The sequence below is a fragment of the Artemia franciscana genome, chromosome 19, assembly GCF_032884065.1.
Source record: "Artemia franciscana chromosome 19, ASM3288406v1, whole genome shotgun sequence".
Lineage (NCBI taxonomy): Eukaryota > Metazoa > Arthropoda > Branchiopoda > Anostraca > Artemiidae > Artemia > Artemia franciscana.
In genome coordinates, this window is record NC_088881.1 from 19668268 (window position 1) to 19689101 (window position 20834).

At 35.9% G+C, this 20834-nt stretch overlaps 1 protein-coding gene across 6 annotated transcripts in view; it reads left to right on the forward strand.

Moving 5' to 3' along the window:
• Positions 1–20834, forward strand: part of LOC136039385 (uncharacterized) — a 180105-nt gene that overhangs the window by 101757 nt on the left and 57514 nt on the right. For all 6 annotated transcript variants that reach the window (XR_010620431.1, XM_065723066.1, XM_065723064.1 and 3 more), the window contains one exon: positions 251–2162. Coding sequence is in view for 5 of the 6 variants with exons in the window: in XM_065723066.1 (XP_065579138.1) it covers positions 259–2162 (1904 nt within the window). In the remaining variant the exon portion in view is untranslated. The remainder of the gene's footprint in view (positions 1–250; positions 2163–20834) is intronic.

Here is a 20834-nt window from a genome sequence, read left to right on the forward strand (position 1 = left end):
TCAGTGGCAATTCTATGAAGAGAATTGGACCACCGTCTTTGAGTACAATCATTATTTCTTAATAATGTTCAAGACCCCTTTCCCAATTTTCTACATTGAAATGTTACAAACCCCAAGGTTTTTTTTTAACTGGTCCCCAACACATTTTTATATTCTTGTTATATTTTATCCTACAGTAGCGCTGCTTAGTCTACAGTGGCATTACATGTTTTTGTATTAAACTTAAACTTATACATTTTTTATGTTTCAGGATTCAAAATGGAAGGACAGTGTTTTATTTGCCTTGCAGAGCTTCCTGGAATCAGACGACAATTGAAACTCTCGAAGGTTATCCTGGAAAAATTGAATGAGGCTCAGTTGAAACCGTATTCCACCACCAGTAGTTTTAAAAATGAAACTATTAGTGACAGAGCAGATACTAAAATTAGAAGCAATAAGCAAAAGAGAACAGAAAAGGAAAACATGGAAGCTGATCTGATTTTGGCTGATCCAGAAAAGAGTTCCAGAGTTTTATCTGAACCAGAAAAAAGTTTGACCAGCAACTTAAAATCTGGTTCCAACACAATTACTGGTAATATTCAAAGTGATGTATTTAAAAACAGAGAGAATAAAAGACTGAAAATGAAAGTTACTAGTGCTTCAACTGACCAAAAAAACAGGTCAGATCGTCTTTGTAACTCAAAAAGAGAAATAAAACCAGGCAACTCCCGAAACCTCCCGAAAAGTGCAAATACGCTCAATGCAATAGCTAGCAAAATTGAAAACATCGATGAAACTGGTATAGAAAAACAACTGAATAGTGATATACGTATTTCTAATCCAAATACACTTTCAGGGAGCTATAAACAAGATTTACCCTCTGGGTTTTTTGGACAAGATTCTACCAACATTGTCAAAATCAGAAATGCTTCAAACTCAAGAGCTAGAAAAATTCATAGTGATAAAGATAAGCTGATAGAAAAGAAAATTATAAGATCAGAAAGTTTTTGCTTTATTGACATGGAAGACGGTACAGGTCATCAAAACAAAGCAACGAAAGCTACGATAAAAGGTACTGCATTGGATTCTATTGCAAAACGTGTTCCAAGTTCAGTAAAGAGCGAAATTTGTAGTGATAAAAAGAAACAAAAAGAAATTAAGCAGCTTACTTCCGAAAGCATAAAATATTCATGGAAGAAAGAAAGTAGTTCTAAGTACCCCGGACGGAAACTGGAGCGTTTTAGGAAAGATCCCATTTTTAGTTGTAAAAGTGGAGGTTCTCCGAATAAAACAAATAATAAGGCTAGAAGTGAAAAGTACAAGGAAATTAAAATGAAAAAGATAAGATCAAAAAGTACCCAGTCTTCATTGGTCAATCAAATTATTCCTGAATATCGTGAAAGAAGATTGGAGGGAAAACTAAAAGATCCCATATTTCCTTGTGAAAGTGGAAATTCACTTAGTAAAACAGATAATAAAACAGATACAGCAAAAAGTGATAATCGTGAGGAAAATGAAGAGAAAAGGATAAGATTAGAAAGCCGTTACATCCCTTTTATACCGGAAAGCAGGTCTAATTCTCTTAAAGGAGAACTAGAAAGTAATTTGACTAATCCTCCGAGGAAGCGTCCAACTGAAAGTATTGCGAACGGATCAGAAAGTAAAACAAAGAAGTTTAAGAGAAAAAGCTGGTCTGTTGTGAATGTAAAGAGTAGCTCTGGTAAAGAAGTACTAAAAATAGTTCCAAGCGTAAGAAAAGATACAGCTTATGATAAAAGCTCTTGTGTAAGAGATGAACTACAGAAATATCCTCTATCTCCAATGCCGTCTCTTTCTAGCAATTCCAACGAAGACTTAGATATTCAGAAGACAGGATCAGACATAGGTGCTAGATCTAAGTTAACTTCACCTTATAACGATTACAGCAGCAAAGAAAAGATTTGCGATGATTTTTGTATGATGGGTGATGTTGAGAGTCCTGATTGCAGCTCCCTGAGAGATTTGAGAACTGAAATATCAGAAAGCAAAAGTGAAAATGATGCTGCCTTTAGTGACTTCGAGACTTCAAAAAATGGTAAACAAGTGAACCTGCTTGCAAAAATAAACAGCTTGGGACCCGAAAGTAACCTGATACCAGATGAACAGGATTTTTACAGTCCTATTTCAGAGGCTTCTTCTCCACAGTAAGTAGTTTCTCATTTTCCAGTATTTCTCAAGCATTGAATTCTCAGCTTTTTGCTCTTAATATCACATAGCTACAAATTATTTGTTTCATTTTCTTTTCCTGTAACTGGTTTAGTTCTTTTAATTTCGTTTATCGTTTAACATATAACACATTATCAAGTTGACTTACTAATCATAATTGGAATTTGAAAGAAGTAATTTTTAACACCTTAGTTAGGCCAGGATTTAGCAATTGAACCACTATGCCCGGAGCGCACAATGTCAGGGGCCGCAATTGATTATCGCTGATTGATTTTTTTTTTCTTAACAAAAACTGGACTGATGTGTTTTATCGTCTAAGTGCCAGGTGTACTCCCATGCCGTGTTGCCTATTCACAGAAAAGTGATTCTAAAGCAATACATGGTATCCTTGGTCACTTATAAACTGTCAGATGTCTCCCAAGAATGGCAATTGAGAGTTCAATATCGCCTCTCTCTTTCATTACTTTTGACTCATCAGTTGCGCTCCGTTCAGTGCTTCCACTGTACCCGAATTTCCGGGGATTTCTCGGAAAATCTCGCAAAAACAGAGCGGCTAAAACGCTTGGGCCTAGAGGCATCAAAATTTTAAATCCAGCCCTGACCTCAGTCGCCTGATCACTATAAAAAAGAAAATGCTTATAACTTGTTTTCCTAGCTTTTGTGTTTCTTCACTACCATTTTGAATATCCACACAATTACCTTATGCACAGCAGAGACAGCCAATCATCCTAGAATTAGAATAAGTCTGTTTTCTTTAAGCTTGTTATTAAATTGTATAGATCAAGGAGCTCATCTTTGTTGTCAATAATTTCTAGAGCCAGAAATTGAAAGAAACTTAGTCTCCAGTATTTCGTAAAGTTACGTCATGACTCTTCTCATCGACGGTGAGACGACTGGAAGAACATGGGCTCAACAATAAATTGTTTACGTCTAGCCAAAGGCCTTATATTACTAGACAATACCCTTTTATGACGACGGTTGGAAAAATTACGCTGCTAAACTCAAAATGATTAGACTTGCTTATTAGAATTTTTTCAGAATAACAGTTACTTTTGCATGGTCTGTTAGGGTATTTCTGAGAATGACACCATTCATAGAGCACGTACACCAGGTGGCATGTGCTGAGCATGATGAAAGCTTGACAAGTGGGGTGTAACTTTGCTAAGATTAGTGGGACTGTGAGACATATGTGGAACTCGGAGATGGACACTAGGCTGTGGAAAGGGGTTACCCCTCTGGTATTATATTGTTCTTCTCTCCTCTAAGCCATTGTATATGGTGTAGTTTTCCCCTAAGAAAAGACGAAATTATATTGTCAAAAATGATATGTTTTTTATTTACGAGGCGGGGGGGGGATGTATAGAATTAGGTTATAAGGTACTTGGGTTTAATAATTTAGTTTATGATAAAAGTCAAAAGATTTAGCATGTCAATCTGGGTCTAATTATGATGTTTTCAACGTATTTATAAACTTTAGTAATAAATCTGTTGGTACTTGTATGATTTAGTGCCGACCCAATATTCTTCATCTAAGTAGACCCTGTTTCTCTAGCACTCGATCCTTTTGAAATATACCCAAATATGATAAAAATATAATACCTTATAAATAAATTTGGGCTATTTATTTGCACATTGAGAGGGAGGGGTGGGGGTTAAGTATAGTGGGTCTGTATGCCGAATGTGTTTGGTACAATTATCCAGGATATTATAAAGTAAGAATATTTTTCTAACTCCACACTGTCTAAGTACTTTACCCCTCCCCCCCCTAATGTGCAAATATGCAGCCCGCATTATATATTTCCTATCTATTCTGTCACTTCTCTTTGTTTTGTCTCACGCTAAGCTGAGAAAACTAACAAAACAAGCCGTTTCTACAATGCGTCAATGGATGAACAACTTGAGTGGTCGGCTCTATATCATACAACTACCAATCTAGTCATGTACGGTTATGGGAAGGGGCCTTGAAGCACAGTCTGGGAAGATAACTCAAAATGAAACGTACTGGGTCATGTTTCCGACCAGTTATTGCTCTTTCCTACCTCCCACGTGTGAAATTTATGGACATAATATTTGCTTGACGGCAGGCCGATGTGTCAATTTTAACAGTTGAATAGTTTTATTAACATAAATAAGCGTAAAGTTTAGCTTGGAGGGTCAACTCTAAATTTTCTCCTAGGGGCTCAATTTCTAATGGGATCTACTATTAACATTTGAGAGACTTTCCTTTTTAAGTATTTGGTCATGGTCATCCGTGGGACCTACCCTGTTCCCAGGCTTCAATAGAAAGACGTCTTTTGCTAGCGGACATATCAATAACCAATGATTTTATATTGCAAGTTAGTATAGAAAGATATAAGGAAGGATTCCTTACGTTGTAACAAAGCTGTAGAAATGTAAGCCATCACTCTATATTAGCTAGGAGTTTTGTTCAAACATGATTTTTGCTTATGTAAACACGTTCATTAAACGTGCCTGGTTCCTAGCTAAGAGCTTTGTTTTTCAACCTTTTATGATTTCCCCTTACCATGTGAGTTCAGTAAATTGATTTGATCCCCTTCTCAGTTAGTGCAGAATAGGGTTGCCACCAGAACAAAAAAAAATTCGTAACAGCCAAACTCTTAAGAACGTAACTTTTTCCGTGACTTTTGACAGGAACTACTCTTCTCAGGGCAGGGGTCCTTTAATGCGCTTTTAAAAGCGGCACTTAGAGTGTTGGGAGGGGCAGTTGTTTTCTATATATTTGAAAAGTCTTTTTAAAAAACTTCAATTTTTAATGTTACCTTTTTTGTGTCTTAAAAAATCTGAAAACTCCCTCCTCCTTTCTAGATTTTGATGAATTGGAACCCAGTTTTGCTTTTGTAGCATAAACAGTCCTGCATTCAAAAATACAGTTGATTCGGATGCTATTTGGCCTTTTCTCTCGAGCAATTTTGATTGATACTTTGTTCTCACGCAATAAAAATAAAATAAAGCCATAAAATAAATCTTCATTCGCCATTTTTGGACAACTTGGGAACATAGGTAACTTGACAGTTTACTGTTTTTGCTCTCTTGCTTTCTTACAAGGGTTATCCGGGATTTTCCTAGAGCTTGGGTCAAGAATAGCTCATCTGACATGTAGATGATCAGAAACAGTTTTTGGATTGACATCTTGGAAACCGGAATTCTTGGAAAACGCTTGGAGTGGGGAGATCGGGATGAAACTTGATGGGAAGAATGAGCACAAGTTATAGATACGTGATTGACATAACCGGACCTGATCCGATCTCTTTGGGAGAGTTGGGGGGGGGGGAATTTCTAGTGCTTTGGCAAGTTCGAGAATAAGCACTAGTTCTAGATGCGTGATTGACATAACCGGACCAGATCCAATTTCTCATCACACGTGCCATATGAGCTCTTTGCTGTTGTTGAAAGGTAAACTAGACCTACGTTGCCTGAGCAACGTAAAGTGTTGCGGCAACCTTTGTCCGGCTTCGCCGAATAAAGTGTTGCGAGAGCAACACTCTGGTTTTGTTTCTTTGCTATCGGTTAAACGCTGAAGTTGTCAGCCTATCGAAGCTTTTAAAACGTTATGTTCAAAGAAGAACGCGATCAGTAATCAAACAGTTCGTGGTAACGAACTGTAGTAGGGAGCGACCCGGCTCAATTGCAACCAAAACTCTAAAAAATTGAATTTTGATACCAATAGTTACATAAGAAGAATTGCATTTTAATGCTGATTTTAAATATGTAACTTTCATCAAGTTTAGTCTTACCCATCAAAAGTTACGAGCCTGAGAAAATTTGCCTCATTTTAGAAAATAGGGAGAAACAACCCCTAAAAGACGTAGAATCTTAACGAAAATCACACTAGCAGATTCAGCGTATCAGAGAACCCTATGGTAGAAGTTTTAAGCTCCTATCTACAAAAATGTGGAATTTTGTATTTTTTTGCCAGAAGGCAGATCACGGATGAGTGTCTTTTTGTTTGTTTGTTGTTTTTTTTTCCCAGGGGTGATCGTATCGACCCATTGGTCCTAAAATTTTGCGAGAGGGCTCATTCTAACGGAAAAGAAAAGTTCCAGTGCCCTTTTTAAGTGACCACAAAAATTGGAGGGCACCTAGGCCCCCTCCCATGCTCATTTTTCCCCCAATTTCACCGGATCAAAATTCTGAGATAGGAATTTTATTCAGCGTAGTCGAAAAACCTTATAACTATGTCTTTGGGGATGACTTACTCCCGCACAGTCCCCGTGGGAGGGGCTGCAAGTTACAAACTTTGACCAGTGCTTACATATAGTAATGGTTATTTGGAAGTGTACCGACGTTTTCAGAGGGATTTTTTGGTTGGGGGGGGGGGGGTTAAGAAGAGGGGGATTTGTTGGGGGAACTTTCCTTGGAGGAATTTATCATGGGGGAAGAAAGTTTCGATGAAGGTAGCGCAGGATATTCTAGCATTATAAAAAAAAAACAATAAAAAAATAAATATGAAAAGGTTTTTTCAGCTGAAAGTAAGGAGCAGAATTAAAACTTAAAACGAACAGAAATTATTACGCATTTGATGGGCTCACCTCCTCCCAATACCTCGCTCTTTACGCTAAAGTATTTTTAGTAATTCCAACTATTTATTCTACGGCTTTTGTGATTTAGGGGTCATTCTTAAAAAATTGAAAATTTAAGCTGTAGTGTAAAGAGCGGGGTACTGACGAAGGGGTGAACTCCCTCATATACGTAATAAAACATGAGAATATAGAAGTTCGTTAAGTAAGCTAATTTATAAGTTACGCATATCTTTTACTAATAAAAACATTCGTAAAAAATTAAAACTTCTAGTTGCCTTTCTAAGTAACCAGAAAATCGGAGGGCAACTAGGCCTCTTTCCCCGCTCCTTTTTTTCTCAAAATTATTCGATCAAAACTATGAGAGAGACATTTAGCCAAAAATATAAATATGCAAATTTCGTTTTAAATATTCATCCGCGGATAGCCAAAATAAAAACATGCATTGATTCAAAAACGTTCAGAAATTAAATAAAAAAAACAAGTTTTTGTAACGGAAAGTAAGGAGCGACATTAAAACTTAAAACGAACAGAAATTACTTCGTATGTGAAAGGGGCTGCTTCCTCATAAACGCCATGCTCTTTACGCTAAAGTTTGACTCTTTCTCTTAACTTTACTTTTTAAAACAGTAAAAAACTTAGTTTGACTTTTTCTCTTAACACTACTTTTTAAAACAGTAAAAAACTTTAGCGTAAAGAGCGGGGCGTTGATGAAGAAGCAGCACCTTTAACATACGAAGTAATTTCTGTTCGTTTTAAGTTTTAATGTTGCTCCCTACTTTCCGCTAAAAAACTTGTTTTTTTTATTTAATCACATGATCAAAGGCTATTCCTCAGCGTTGAAAAAACAACAAAAACAAAAGAATATGGAAAGAAGGGACTAAATTGACTTTGCAGCCAGTTGAACTTAATCCTTTTCAATCGTAGACATCGTGACGGATCAAGACTTGGAGCAATATCTTATATAATCTAGTTGGTATTATAAAGCTATCCGCAGTTTTTCAGGATCAAAGTACCATAGATGACACTCTGTTAATTATTACGAAACTGCCTCGTTGTTTTACGTTATCGTTTGTACCCGTTGCGTAAATACTTAATTCTAGGTTACAGTGAGTTTGGGTAGGCTACACCAACTAGAAAAAGTTACAAACCCCTCTTCACTAAAGATGATTGTAGCCTAACAGACGATTATTACTTACAAGTCCCCTACATGTCTTACCACTGGAACCAACTCGGTCTTACCATCAAATAAACTGGAAACAGATAATAGGTACACCAAATAGCAAAATATGCAAACCCCTCGCTGCCGAAGATGATTATGAGCTAACAGCCTACCTTTCCTTACAAGTCCCCTACATGTCTCACAATTGGTATCGGCTTATTTTGGTTTCAGTGTGTACCCTACTACTGAAGTTGTCAACCCCTTGAAACTTTCAAACTAGTATATCTCATGAAGGAATTTTTGCATCAAAAAATGGATGACATATACTTTGATCAGCTCATCAAGAGCTATCGATTGCCGTCGAAAAAAAATTCTATCTGTCTTAGTTCAAAAGTGGATTTTTTTTTGCCGTAGGCCAACTTTCTAAAGTCACCACTTCGAAAGGAGCAAAGGATAAGCTTCAATTTCTTTAGCAATGACAGAACTTTTAAGTTTAAGAGGTTCATCTGATAACATTTCTCTACCTCAATGCCAAGTCCGAAAAAACAAATGATAAACCCAGCCAAAATCACGGCAGCACTTTCGGACCCGTGGGAAAATGCCGCTTTTTTGCTTCTGTAAATTTTCAATATATCTTCAAAGAAGATATATTGGATTTGGGGCCGGGTAACTGCCGTATATATTTAACACTTATAGACTATAGTCCATCTTCAATTTGAAAGTAGTGCCTGCCTGCTTGCCTGCTAGAACTGAGCTTTCAGCTCGAAAGCAGTAACATGGTTTGATGAAACGAAAGCTTGGCTGCACAACTTCAGATACTCCTCTCTGACATAGGCTACATAACTCCACTTCACTTCGCACACCATAGGCTCTGGCTCGTGGACAAGCAAAAACCATCCTTTTTGGCCCCAGGCAAGAGTTCTGCGGAACTTTCCAAAATGTAATGCCATATTCATCAATCCGGCCTGAGGTCCACACTTTCCGTAAAAACCGCACAGGTTAGACCCTTACCAGTTTCCAGGAATAAGCCAACATCAGCGGCATAGGAAAAAAAAGAAAGAAAAGAAAGCGGGACAAAACCAAAGTGTTGCTCTCGGAACACAATTAGGTTTGTCACGCAAATCAACGCAGTATTGAAGTGTTTGCAGGGGTGAACTTTTAAGAGATTATGCTCGAATCTGCATGAATTTTCATAAACACAATTCGGAGACAACCAAAAGATTAAGCACGTTATGTTGATAATCATCCGTAACGAAACAATGTCCAACGTTTTTAGAACTGAATCAGAGTGGAGAAGGTTTTTAATGTAGGAGAGAAACAATATAGAAAAACTATGAGAAAATAGAGAAAAACGAAATTTTTCAATTTGATAACATGCTCTTTTGTTTTCAGGAACTTTTTTTCACGGTAGATCCACAAGAAAAGAGATATTTTGAAGACTATATAACATCAAACAGTTTGATTTTCCATCAACTCTTCTTCGGAACAGCACTTGCCCTGGGTGCAAAAATTTTTAGGGTAGTAAAATTTCAAATATATATTCTAACGGTTATAATCTTTTTCTAATATTTTAAATCTTATTTTTATTAGAATAAAATAAGGGACGGAGTTGAGTAAGTATTAACTAATTAAATAAACTAAAATAAAAAAAACAAATGGTAATAATTAGTATAATTCAAGTAAAATAATTATTGATAATTAAAGTCTTTAAATTTATAAATAATTAAAAGAAGTTACTAATTAATTAGTAAATTGAAATAATTTTGTTTATAAATGAATTTTTTGTTTTTTAATCTAATAAAAAAAAACAAGTTTTTTAAACTGAAAGTAAGGAGCGACATTAAAACTTAAAACGAACAGAAATTACTTCGTATATGAAAGGGGCTGCTTCCTCATCAACGTCCCGCTCTTTACGCTAAAGTTTGGCTCTTTCTCTCAACTCTAATTTTTAAAACAGTAAAAAACTTCAGCGTAAAGAGCGAGACGTTGATGAGGAAGCAGCCGGAAGACCCAACCTGCCCCCTCAACGCGAAAATGTCCCCTTGAAAACGTCTACGCTTCCCAATAACCATTACTATGTGTAAACAATAGTCAAAGTTTGTAACTTGCAGCCCCTCCCCCAGGGACTGTGGGGGAGTAGACATAATTATTAAATTTTTCAACTTTGCTGAACAAAATGGCTATCTCAAAATTTTAATCTAGTGAAATTAGGAAAAAATGAGCGTGGGAGGGGGCCTAGGTGCCCTCCAATTTCTTGGTAACTTAAAAAGGCACTAGAACTTTTCATTTCTGTTACAATGAGCCTTCTTGCAGCATTCTAGGACCACTGGGTCCATACGATTACCCCTGGGAAAAAAAAAATAAAAAAAAAATAAAAATAAACACGCATCTGTGATCCGTCTTTTTTTATAGATAGGATCTTGAAACTTCTACAGTATGGTTCTCTGATATGCCGGATCTAATATCGTGATTCTCGTTAAGATTCTATGACTTTTAAGGGGTGTTTACTCCTATTTTCTAAAATAAGCAAATTTCCTCAGGCTCTTAACTTTTGGTGGGTAAGACTATACTTGATGAAACTTATATATTTAAAATCAGTATTAAAAAGCGATTCTTATGATATAACTATTGGTGTCAAAATTCCGTTTTTTAGAGTTTCGGTTATGATTGAGTGTTTAATTACTATTTAGAGTTTCATGTCAGAGAATCCTGATGCAGAGGCGTCAAGCCCATATCTTGTACTCCGTCTCAATTGTACGCGTGGAATAACACCCCAGCGTAAATTTTCACCGGGATTGAATCGTTAAAGGATATTTCTGTGGCTAGGGTGATTTCTCCGATGAGGTGGGACCAGAATTCCTGGCATTATTTAAAAAAGATCAACAATTAAATAAAAAAGTTTTTCAACTGAAAGAAAACATCAAAATCAAAGTGCAACATCAAAACTTAAAGCGAACAGAAATTATTACGTATATGAAGGAGAAGGCCCTCTCCTCAACACTTGGCTCTTTGCGCTAAAGTTCGAATTTTGTCCCAATTCTTTAAGAACGAGTACCAAAACACAAGGGTGTTTCAGCAATTAGAACAATAAGAAGCTTTTTTAAAAGTTTTGAAAGCCATAAGTGTAAAGAGTGAGGGCTTGAGGAGGAGGTAATCCCCTTAATATATGTAATAATCTCTGTTTGTTTAAGTTTGATGTTGCTCCTTACTTTTATTTAATCATAAAGAATGACTACGCTAATTATGTATATAAAATTCCTTAAGTTTAATTTTGCCCATCAAAAGTTACGAGTCTAAGAAAATTTGCCTTATTTTGTAAAAATGGGGGAAAAATGAAAAAAAAATAAACACCTTCCACCTTAACTTTAAGCTGTAAAAGATGTTATTCAAACCAATTCACGTCACCTTGACAAACTATGGATGGCAAACGGCTCCCTCTGGCACCCTTCATCATTCCAAAGGCATTTCCTAGGTATTTTCATGATAAAAATATGCTTTAATACCATTTATCTGTGTTTTAGAAATCCAATCCCAACGTGATACCCTCTCCGTGGCAATTCACGCCACCGTGGCAAACTTAATGGTACACGACACCCTCTGTGATTCCTAATACATTTCCTCATCATTCCTAATACATTTTCCATGTATTTTCTTGATAAAAATATGCTTCATACCTATTGAATCGTGTTTTCACAAGCCTTCCTCAGCGTAATACCTCATGTCAATTCACGCCACTATGCCACACTATGGATGACAGACGACAACCTCCAGTACCCCTAATCTTTCCTAAGGTATTTTCCAGGTAGTTTCCTGTTAAAATTCATGCTTTTAATTCATTGGTTCTTGTTTTGACAAGCCATCCTAAACGAGATACAGCATGACAATTCACGCCACCATGTCACACTGTGTAAGAGGCTTCCTCCCCCACTCCTTTTTTTCTCAAAATCATTCGATCAAAACTATGAGAAAGCCATTTAGCCAAAAAAAAAAAAAAAAATGCAAATTTGGTTTTAATTATTCTTCTGCGGAGAGCCAAAATCAAAACATGCATTGATTCAAAAACGTTCAGAAATTAAATTAAGAAAACATGTTTTTTTAACAGAAAGTAAGGAGCGACATTAAAACTTAAAATGAACAGAAATTACGTCGTATGTTAAAGGGGCTGCTTCCTCATCAACGTCTCGCTCTTTACGCTAAAGTTTTTTACTGTTTTAAAAAGTAGAGTTGAGACAATTCACGCCACCATGTCACACTGTGTAAGTAAAAAAATCGATTTTTTACTGTTTTAAAAGTTTTAACTTTTATAAGTTTTGTTTTATAAGTTTTTTACTGTTTTAAAAAGTAGAGCTGAGACAATTCATGCCACCATATCACACTGTGACGGGCCCTCTGGCATCTTCTGACACCACCTCATCATTCCTAAGACATTTTCTAGATATTTTTTGTTAAAAATCATGCTGCTTTAAATCTATTTGTTTATATTTTTGCAAGTCACCCTCAACGTGATGCGCCATGTCAATTCAACTCACTATGCCACACTATGACACCCTCTGGCCTACATTATAACGCCTGAGGGTTTTTCAAACTTTCCCTCACAAAAATGACTTTATACACTAACAATGACCATTGTTTTTAGTTGAACAGTGGAAATTTGCCATTTCATTGTTAGATTGCAATGTTCTATGGCTATTCCCAGTCTCTGGTACTCAATGGCTAGCATATGGCATCCTCTGGCGTTCAGTATCCCACCTAAAGCATTCTCAGACATTTTCCTACAAAAATAACCGTTTGAACTATCAACGATTGTCTAAATTTAAAATTTTGAAAATGTTTTATTTGTAATAATGCATGCCAGAGGTTGCCATATGCTAGCCATTGTGTGCCATCATGGCGTATATTGCTTGGAGTCATCAGAAAAAACGTTATTGTGAATTTTATAGTTAAAATGATTGTTTCTAGTGTAAACAGTTATTTTTGTAGGATAATGTCTGAAAATACATTAGGTGTGATAATGCACGCCAGAGGGTGCTATATGAAAGCCACTGAGTGCCACAGACTGGGAAATGCCATGGAACATAGCAACTTAACGAAGAAATGGCAAATTTCTTCTGTTCAAATAAAAACAATTGTAATTATTAGTTTCTAAAGTTATTTTTGTGGTAAAGAGGTTAAAAATTTTCTGGCGCAATAGTGTGTGCCAGAGGGTGTCGTAGTGTGGCCCAGTGACGTGAATTTACCTGGTGTATGACGTTGAGGGTGGCTTGCATAAACATGAACCAATTGATTTAAAGAATTATTTTTAATAAGAAAGTATCTGGAAAATGTCTTAGGAATGATAAGGTGGTGTCAGTGGGCCAGTCTTTGTGTGGATTGGTTGCGTGAATTGTCTTGGTATATGTCGTATAGGAAGAATTGCGAAAATACGAACCAATGGATTTCAGGCATGACTTTTAACAAGAAAATGCCTTGAAAATGCCCTAGAAATGAGTAGGGATACCAGAGGGGACCGTGTATCCTCCATAGTGTGGCTTGAATTGACTTGATATATCACGCTGAGGGTGGCATGCGACAACACGACGCAATGGATTTGAAGCATATTTTTGTCCAGAAAACACCTGAAACAATGTTTTAGGAATGAAAAGGGGTGCCAGAGGGTGTTGTGTGCCATCCATAGTTACTCGGGCTAACATTTTCTACTGCTCAAAGCTAATTTGGGAGGTGTTATAAGAATTTTGCGCGGCGATTGGCCGAGATCTTACGCCTATTCAAAGAAACGAGGCATTTTATTAAGACCTCTAAGAAATATCTCTATAAATGGCTTAAATTTACCTCTAATAACAATCCCCGCTGAAGTTGCTTGCTAGAGAGGGCCAGTCGCATATTGTCACGTTGGCGTGAATATGCATAGTCTTGGCTCAAAGAAACGTGGTACTCTCATTAAAACCTCTCAGAACTAACCGAAAGCAAAAATGTGTCATTTTTCTTGCAGGTGCCTCTAATAGAGCAATAGAAACGACGTATTTCCATCAAGACCTGTCAGAAATACATCTTAATATGACTTAAATTTACCTCTAATAACTACATTCCCCTCCTTGAATTGTTTGTTAGGATGGGCCAGCCACATATTGTCACAGTGGCGTGAATATGCAAAGTCTTGGTTAAAGAAGCTTGGCATTTTCATTAAAACCTCTCAGAAATAAGTGAATGCAAAGCGGGACTGGGCATTCTCCTTGCGTGGAATAGTTTATATTATAGAAAGTAGTACTCGAATAATAACATTAGAAAGGTTTTCATAGTCCAGCTGTCTAGCGCTCTTCTCCATTGGATGGAAATCTCTTTGAACCCTAATGCAGACAAACATCTTTAGATTATAAAGGTTCTCTGAAAAAAAGGAAATACACATTGAAAGAAAAATTAAATCCTGAAGAAAAAATTATTTTAAAATATAATGTAACACCAATTTGTGTACCGTCATCACGTAACAACCGCTTGTGCGCCTTAACTACTTAGTATCCCATGTATGTGCCGTCATTATGTATTATCTCAAGTGTGTGCCGATTTTACGTAACACCCATAAGTGCACCCTCCATTACGCAGCTTCCCACGTGTGCCCTAATCATTACGTAGCACCCACGTGTGCACCGACATTACATATCAGTTAATTGTTTGCCCGTCATTACATTTTATCCCATCTTCGCCCTCGTCTTTACGTAACATCCACGCGTGAACCGCCATTACGTAACACTCTCGTGTGTTTACTCCTCAGTTACAAGCGGAGATGGGGCATCTGACCTCTAACAAGTTACGCAAGTTTGTTCCATCCTTAACACAGGTAAACATTCCCTATTAGGTAACAATTAAAATTAAACAAATCTGATTACGTAACAACCAAAAGTAAACAAACCCTAGTATGCAACAGCCAAACCCTATTACGTAACAGGCAGGTGTACTATACCCATGCAGGTTCACTATAGTATTATGTAAGACCCAGGTGTGCCTAATAACGTCTCGAGGGGCTAGTAGCTCCAAAATAACATTCCCCGTCCGCCACAATCCAAAAAGGCATCACTACTTATGAGCCGTGGTCTTCTCTACTAGGGTACAGCTCTTGCGCTAACCATTACCTTCAAGTGTTTGCGGGCTCCTGGCATAAAAAGTTTCGCTAAATCTCAAATATGTAGGAAGGAGGGATAAATTATTGTCATTTAGAGGTTGGGATATTCCTTAAATCTAAGTGGTATATAATAAAACACAATAGTATTAATTAATAAATAAAGATCAGTCAGGTTTTGTCACCTCCGGCAAAACAGACTGACTAACAGTTTCTTGTTATATTATTGATTTTTAGGAGGATGAACCTAGATTTGGTTGATGTAAATTGTGTTGAGTCAGACTGGTTTGGGTTAAACGGGGATTGAGTTAAATTAGGGTTGAATTGTGCTGATGCTGTTGACCACGAGCGCTGAATAACACGGAGATTTGAGTTAAATGGGGGGTAGAATGGATCGTCTGGATTTGCTAGCACCTAATTACTTTTTATTAGATGCGGTTGTTTGCTATAGTTTCTTAATGGAGAAGCTCAATATTTCTGGTTGGGTGTAGTCTTTTTTAAAGTCTGTATATAATCTTGAAAACATGGATAAATTTATCAGCTGAAAAATAGACTCTGAAAAGGCAAGTACAAAAACTATAAACATGACAGAAACTCCAATTGTAAGTTGTTTTTCTCTCCCATCCCACTCTCTCTTCTCTCTCTCTCTCTCTCTCTCTCTCTTTTTCTCTCTCTCTCTGGTTACATGTTTTACTTTTTATTTTGTGCTTTTTGATGTGAAACTAATTACTTATGATTGGATGCGGTTGTTTGCTTTAATTACTGTTCGTATATTCAACATTACGCCATATGAACCGACTGGGATTCTATGTTTGCCTGGTTCCCCCATTCTATGAAGTTGGAAAGGAAGTAAATACTATTCAAGAGGAAGTCAAAGAAATATGTAGTTTTTTTGGAGTGGTAGCCTTATTTGTAAAGGGTAATTTCAACTGTCCCAAATATCCTTATAAAATCCATAAACCCAAGGACGAGATATGATTTTTAAGTATATGGGTTTCTACACGAGTTCCTTCTTGGAATATGTGTATAAGACATTCCAGGAGGAAGAAAAACGAAACCAAGGATATACATTCGGACCATACCAAGCGGGTAATGAATAGCGATAAAAAACCGATGTTTTTAACTCCCCCTGTCCTTCATTCCTTCCCAGCGGTCTTTTGAAGGCCACCAAATCTATAAACACCTCCTAGCCCAGGTTTTGTGAGCCTTTTCTCTGCTTGACAAAAAACCCTTACATTTCACCTTATAAATTAACAATTAAATGAAATGAGTTGTTTCCTATTAATACATCCGATCACACCCATTGAATTTATATTTACACTGTTTTTTGTTTTGTATGTACCATATACTATCTTTAGTTAAAAAATATCCCTCCCTGCTAGCCATTCTTGAACTTTTGTATTCAATATATGAAATTTTTTGAACTGGCACCTTCGTGGGATGCTAAAGGGCAATATGAAATCTAAAAACCCAATAAAAACAGCCTAGTAGTTTGCGAGCTTAGCCCTTGAGGTGAATCTCGATCATTTTTTATTTTGAACATTTTTTGCTTTGATTTTATTACTGAAATTTTTCAACTTTTTCCATATCTTAAAACCATATTAAATCAATACTTGTGACGTTGGATATGCAAGAATAACATTTCCAGTTATGATAGCGCTCAAAGAGAATGCAAACCTGAAACTAATAGTTGATGACAATCATTAATGGGCAACTTTTGGCTTATGGTTCTAGTAACACGCTATCATGGTTCTGGCGTCGCCATCTTTGACTAATAGCGTTCAACCGAAAAAATCGAAACTGGTACTTGTCTAAAAATAGTGCTGTAATAGACAATAAAATCGCAAGTAGAATATGGGATCAAGAAGCTATAGTCAAAACTATAAGTCCTTACGTTTACTGTCACAATGAAAAACATACTTGTCTTAAAGCGTAATGATGCTAGACTACGGACGTTTAATGGAAGGTGGTCAAAGGATTTCATCAATAATAAAGAACTTGCAACAGCTGGATTGTCTTTTGTTGGCCACAGTAACCAGGCTCAGTGTGCATTTTGTGCAGGTTTGGTTGGAAACTGCGAACCGGGTGATGTGTCTATAGATGAACATAGAAGACACTTTAAAACATCTCTCTTTGCTCAAGGAGTCTACTGGGTAAACTTTCCAGTGCAAACTCCTGCTTCAACTGGAGGCTACGACATTTGTGACTGATACATGGGATCAAGAAGGTATAGCCAAAACTATATTAAATATCCTCTGCAAACATCGAGATATATCTCCCTACCTATACTATCACAAGAAGAACATACTGCTCTTAAATGAGAGGATGTTAGACTCTGGACGTTTTTATTCAGAAATACCAATAAGGTGTAATATCTTATGGGTCATTATTACAATAAAAAGACTGTTCCTTTCCATCACATTTTGTTTCCTGTTTTGACAATGGAACGCGTTTTTTTCTTAACGACATTCCATTGATATTATTGGAATAAGAAATGGAAGAGGTATGTGTATGCTGGTCATTTTTCTTTTAAAGAAGAACAGAATATTTGCTGTGTGCTACTATGTTTGTAACCAATAGTATGAGCGTCAATTCGAAATGAATAAAAAAAAAATCGTCTGAAGTCTTGATACTTGGATTTTTTTTTCAATGCCAGACACATGAGCGTGAATAACAGGATTATTAAATATTTCATTCACTCATAATGAAAATCAAATCAAAATGAATAAGGCAGGACAAAAATCAAAAAACTTGTGAAGTCTTGCTACTTTAGATTTATTTTTTCGAAGTCAGAGACACAAGAGTGTGAATAACAGGATTTTTTTGTATATATTTCATACAGTCACATTCCTACTGCTGCCATCCATTCATTTTCAGTCATAGATGACGATACGTTTTGACTTATTGAAGTGTTTAGAGTTAGAGACATATGAAGTGGAAATTTATCAAAATTCAGTCGTGAAGGGGTCATTAACTGGCTCATATCATAGTATGTACTAATGCCATATATTCATTTACGGTCATAGATGGCAATATTTTTTTACTACCCCATACACAGCCATCTATTTCTGTTCAGAATTCTTACAAAGAAGAGAAAAAAAGTTATATTTTTTAGTTTTGAATTTTATAAGAAGAGAAACGTTCAACTTCTATTCTGTATTTATTCAAAACGTAATTGATTTTCAAGCTGTCAAACAGCTTTTTTTGTTTATTTTGGAATGAATAAATGAAAGTGGTATTTGTATGCCGGTCATTTTTTTTTTGTTAAAAGTGAAGATATTATTTTTGTGTGTTTGTTCGTTTGTAACCAGCAGTGTGAGGGTCAATTTAAAAAAAAATGAAAAACGTGGAAAAATCGAAAATCTTTTTAAGTCTTGCTACTTTGGATTTTTTTCAAAGCCAGACACATGAGCTGGAACTACAGGATTTCCAAGTATTTCATCCAGTCACGTTTCTACTACTGACATCCATTTATTTTCAGTCATAGATGACGACACATTTCTATGTGTCAAGATTTAGAGAAATGTGAAGCGGGATATTTATCAAGATTCAGAACTGAAGGGAATTATTAACAGATTCATATTAGAATCTCTACTGCTGCCCTCTATTCCTTTATAGTAATATATGGCGATATTTTTTACTACCCCAAATGCTGCCATATATTTCCATTTAGATGTAGATGGTTAATTTAGGCTCATTTAGCGTGGCGCAGGTGCGATTGTAGGATGATGCAGGTACCAGGGTGGAGGTAAAAAACTGGTTGTGCTAACATCTAAATCAGAATAAATGGCAGCATTTGGGGTAGTCTCTGACTATAAATGAAGAAATTGCAGCAGTTGATATTTTAATATGAATCTGTTAATATTTCCCTTCAAGTCTGAATCTTGATAAATTTCCCACTAAATGCGTCTTTAACTCTAAGCATTTAAGATATACAAAACATTTCGTCATCTATGACTGAAAATGAATGGATGACAGTTGTAGGAATGTGACCGAATGAAATATTTGAAAATCCTGTAATTCACGTTCATGAGTCTGGCTTAAAAAAAAATCCAAACTAGCAAGACTTCACAAGATTCTTTTGATGTATCCCTTATTCTTATTTAATTTATTCTGACATTGCTTATTACAAACGAACTAACAAACAAATATAATCTGTTCATCTTTAACAAAGAAAAAATACGACTTTCATTTTGTCATTCTAAAATAAGCAAAAAACTGTTTTTTAGCTTAAAAATCAATTATATTTTAAATAAATGCAGAACAGAAGTTGAACATTTCTGTTCTTAGGAAGAATTCTGAACAGAAGTAGATGGCTGCACTTGGGTTTTAAAAAAATATTGCCATCTATGACTGTAAATAAATAGACGGCAGCAGTAGAGATTTTAATATGAGCCGGCGGTCTAATCCCTTCAGGGCTGAATCTTGATAAATTTCTATTTCATATGTCTCTAACTCTAAACACTTGATTTGGTACAAATGTATCGTCGAAAATAACTGAAAATGAATGGATGGCAGCAGTAGGAATTTGACTTAATCATATATTTTAAAAATCCTGTTATTCACGTTAATATGTTTCTGACTTTGAAAAAAAATCCAAACTAGCAAGAATTCACTTGATTTTTTTCCCTGCCTTATTCATTTTGAACTGACTCTCATTGTGACTGAATGAAATATTTCAAAATGCTGCTATTCACGCTCATTTGTCTGGCATTGACAAAAATCCAAAGTATCAATACTTCACAGGATTTTTTATTTTTTCCGCTTTATTCATTTTGAATTGTCTCTCGTACTGTTGCTTACAAACAAACTAGCACACAAAAAACATTTTATTCTCCTTTAACAAAAAAAAAAAAATAATGACAAGTATACACATACCACCTTCAATTATTGTTCCAAAAATAAAAATTAAGAAAAAAAACGTCGTCCATTGTCAAAAAAGGAAACAACAAGATAATGTAAAGAAACATTTTTTATTGGAATAACACATGCAATATTATACCTTATTAATAATTTTTAATAAAAACATCCTAGTCTAACATCCTCTCATTTAAGAGCAGTATGTTCTTCTTTTGTCAGTAAAGGCTGGGAGGTATATCCTTGTGGTTGCAGACGAATATTAATATAGTTTTGACTATAGCTTCTTGATCCCATATATCTCTTGAGAGTGCCATAGCCTCCAGTTAAAGCAGAAGGTTTCTCTAGAATGTTTCCCAAATCAACTCCTTGAACAAACGGACTTGTTTCGAAGTATCTTCTATGTTCATCTATAGGCACATAATGCCCTTCAAAGTTTCCAACCACACCTGCACAAAAAGCACACTGAACCTGGTTATTGTTGCCAACAAAAGAATCTGTCTTTTACAAGTTTTCTGGTATCGATTAAATCCATTGACCTCCTTCCATTAAACGTCCTAAGTCTAATATCCTCTTGTTTAAGACCAGTCCGTTTTTCTTGTGACAGTTAAGGTCGGGAGTTATATCTTGGTGATTGCAGACGGAAGTCGATAAAGTTTTGACTATAGCTTCTTGATCCCATGTATCGCTCACAAATATCATAGCTAGTACACCACTTGTGAGGGTGGTAGTAGTGTCTGTGTCAGACTGAATTTTGATAAATTCCCACTTAATATTTCTCTAAGTTTTAAAGAGTATCCGGTACTTTTAAAAAGAATATTTAAATCTTGATAAATTTCCCACTTCATGTCTCTAACTCTAAAAAGAATCGGATTTATCTTTCTCTGACTTAAAAAAAATCTGTTCTAAACAAGTTATGTCCCAATGGATAACACTTGTCGCTACAAATATTGTTTTTCTAATCGAAAAATCATGCCTCACA